The sequence below is a fragment of the Gymnoscopelus microlampas genome, assembly GCF_963454915.1.
Source record: "Gymnoscopelus microlampas genome assembly, chromosome: 24".
NCBI lineage: Eukaryota > Metazoa > Chordata > Actinopteri > Myctophiformes > Myctophidae > Gymnoscopelus > Gymnoscopelus microlampas.
In genome coordinates, this window is record NC_139961.1 from 1,161,558 (window position 1) to 1,165,243 (window position 3,686).

General features: G+C 47.4%; 1 protein-coding gene across 1 annotated transcript in view; it reads right to left on the reverse strand.

The window, feature by feature from the left end:
* The window catches only part of LOC311041031 (protein SON-like), a gene marked incomplete at its 5' end in the record, with an annotated part of 11,457 nt that extends 10,027 nt beyond the window's left edge, over positions 1-1,430 (reverse strand). Inside the window, one exon of the mRNA XM_084051468.1 lies at positions 1,358-1,430. Within this exon, the coding sequence (XP_083907594.1) occupies positions 1,358-1,430 (73 nt within the window). The remainder of the gene's footprint in view (positions 1-1,357) is intronic.
* Positions 1,431-3,686: the final 2,256 nt, after the last annotated feature.

Sequence of the window (3,686 nt, forward strand, 5' to 3'; positions counted from 1 at the left end):
GTGAGACAGACACAAACAAAGAGTGTGAGACAGACAGACACAGAGAGACAGACAGACATACAGACAGACAGAGTGAGAGACAGAGTGAGAGACAGACAGACAGACAGACAGACAGACAGACAGACAGACAGACAGACAGACAGACAGACAGACAGAGTGAGAGACAGAGTGAGAGACAGACAGACAGACAGACAGACAGACAGACAGACAGACAGACAGACAGACAGACAGACAGAGTGAGAGACAGAGTGAGAGACAGACACAGACAGACAGACACAAACAAACAAACAAACACAGACAGAGAGAGTGAGAGACAGACAGACAGTTCTGACTGTTCTGAAGGAACAGTTGCGCCGAGTCAGTTGCTGTCATCTTCTTCAATGTTGAACTTGTCAGGAAACAAACAGTGAGACAGACACAAACAAAGAGAGTGAGAGACAGACAGACAGACAGACAGACAGACAGACAGACAGAGTGAGAGCGAGAGACAGAGTGAGAGACAGACAGACACAGAGAGACAGACAGAGTGACAGACAGACAGAGTGAGAGCGAGAGACAGAGTGAGTGACACCGACAGACAGACAGACACAGAGAAGAAGAAGAAGAAGAAGAAGAAGAAAAATAATGCCAATAACAAAATGGAGCCTTGCTCTGCAGAGCCTGGCCCCGTAATTTAAAAAAAAGCCACAACAAATGCTTATCTCCACTGCAATGACCAAAGAGCACACCGTGATTGATCACATCTACACATCACAACCAGGCTATTGCTACCAGTCAGGTGTACTTGTAGACTTACTTCAGCTATCACACTGCGGTATGCTGTGTTTTGACTTGGGCTGCAGCAAGAAGTCAGTGATGTGCAAAGCTCTTCAGCCGTGCCCTCTCCCTACACCAACACTCCTGGTCTGTCAAATCCAACTCAGCCGCTCTACCCCAAACGACCTCCATCATGTCCACATGGACATCTTGGCAGCCTACCTTCGTAAAAGGAGCCACACAGGAGACTGGGAACGTTGGCAGGACCACCCTGGATGAAGCTCTAGGGACCAGCGTTGCGGCCAGTGCGGACGCTGCAGACTTTCTAAGTAAATGAATAACCTGAGCAAGCTCATCAACCATTACTCCAGTTGGTACCGGTTGAAGAGCACTGTGGCCTGGATTCTCTGTGTCAAGGATCTGCTTCTACAATGCTGCAGAAAAAAAATGGAGATATACAGACAGATACCAGCTGTCAAACGACAATTGTGCAGCAGAAAAGACATGATCAGTCAGAGAAGTCGTCCATTGACAAAGCTTGATCTAATAATCCAAGATGGAGTACTGAGAGTTTGAGGCCTACTCCATGCATCTGCCATACCAGAAGCATGGTGGAAAGAGGTGGTGTTAGAAGGAGGTGGTGTTAGAAGGAGGTGGTGGAAGGAGCTTTCCATGCTCTGGCATGACAGATGCATGGAGATGGCCTCCAACTCTCAGTACTCCATCTTGGATTATCAGATCAAGCTTTGTTAATGGATGACTTCTCTGACTGGTCATGTCTTTTCTGCTAAACAATTGTCGTTTGACAGCTGGGATCTGTCTGTACATCTCTGTTATATTTTTTCTGCAGCGTTGTAGAAGCAGATCCTTGACACAGAGTCCAGGCCACAGCGCTCTTCAACCGGTACCAACTGGCGAAACGGTTGATGAGCTAGCTCAAAACATCTGCGTCTTCAGCTGCATGTGCGACATGTACTGTGGCTAAATGTCTCACCTCGCCGTCATCTTCTTCAATGTTGAACTTGTCAGGTCTATTTGGCCACCAACTCTAGTTCCTGCAGGAGAGGTGGACATGAAACCATGAAACCTGCTCAGGTTATTCATTTACTTAGAGAGAAGGCGTGAGTCCTCTGGATGATGTCCTCAGATGGATTATCTGCGGTGCCAACGCATTTGCTTTGCTGACACACGGCATGTATATGTATAAAACACATGAACACACAGAGACAGAGACAGAGAGACAGAGAGACAGAAACAGACAGAGAGACAGATAGACAGACAGACAGACAGACAGAGAGAGAGAGTGAGACAGAGTGAGAGAGAGTGTCAGACAGAGTGACAGACAGAGTGATAGACAGACAGACAGACAGACAGACAGACAGACAGACAGACAGAAAGAGTGAGAGAGAGTGAGAAACAGAGTGAGACAGACACAAACAAAGAGAGTGAGAGACAGACAGACAGACACAGAGAGATAGACAGACAGACAGACAGACAGACAGACAGACAGAGTGAGAGCGAGAGACAGAGTGAGAGACAGACAGACACAGAGAGACAGACATAGAGACAGACAGACAGAGTGAGAGTGAGAGACAGACAGAGTGAGAGACAGAGTGAGAGACAGACAGACAGACAGACAGACAGACAGACAGACAGACAGACAGACAGACAGACAGACAGACAGACAGACAGACAGAGAGAGAGAGAGAGACAGACAGAGTGAGAAGCAGAGTGATAGACAGACAGACAGACAGACAGACAGACAGACAGACAGACAGACAGACAGACAGACAGACAGACAGAGAGAGAGTGATAGACAGAGTGATAGACAGACAGACAGACAGACAGACAGACAGACAGACAGACAGACAGACAGACAGACAGACAGACAGACAGACAGACAGAAAGAGTGAGAGAGAGAGAGTGAGAAACAGAGTGAGACAGACACAAACAAAGAGAGTGAGAGACAGACAGACAGACAGACACAGAGAGATAGACAGAGAGACAGACAGACAGACAGACAGACAGACAGACAGACAGAGTGAGAGCGAGAGACAGAGTGAGAGACAGACAGACACAGAGAGGCAGACATAGAGACAGACAGAGTGAGAGTGAGAGACAGAGTGAGAGACAGACAGACAGACAGACAGACAGACAGACAGACAGACAGACAGACAGACAGACAGACAGACAGAGTGAGAAGCAGAGAGACAGACATAGACAGAGAGACAGACACAGACAGACACAGAGAGACAGAAACAGACAGACAGAGAGACAGATAGATAGACAGACAGACAGACAGACAGACAGACAGACAGACAGACAGACAGACAGACAGACAGAGTGAGAGAGAGAGAGTGAGAGACAGAGTGAGAGACAGACACAGACAGACAGACACAAACAAACAAACACAGACAGAGAGAGTGAGAGACAGACAGACAGACAGTTCTGACTGTTCTGAAGGAACAGTTGCGCCGAGTCAGTTGCTGTCATCTTCTTCAATGTTGAACTTGTCAGGTCTATTTGGCCACCAACTCTAGTTCCTGCAGGAGAGGTGGACATGAAACCATGAAACCTGCTCAGGTTATTCATTTACTTAGAGAGAAGGCGTGAGTCCTCTGGATGATGTCCTCAGATGGATTATCTGCGGTGCCAACGCATTTGCTTTGTTGACAAACGGCATGTATATGTATAAAACACATGAACACACAGAGACAGAGAGACAGAGAGACAGATAGATAGACAGACAGACAGACAGACAGACAGACAGACAGACAGACAGACAGACAGACAGACAGACAGACAGAGTGAGACAGAGTGAGAGAGAGTGACAGACAGAGAGAGTGACAGACAGAGTGACAGAAAGAGTGAGAGAGTGAGAAACAGAGTGAGACAGACACAAACAAAGAGAGTGAGAGACAGACAGACAG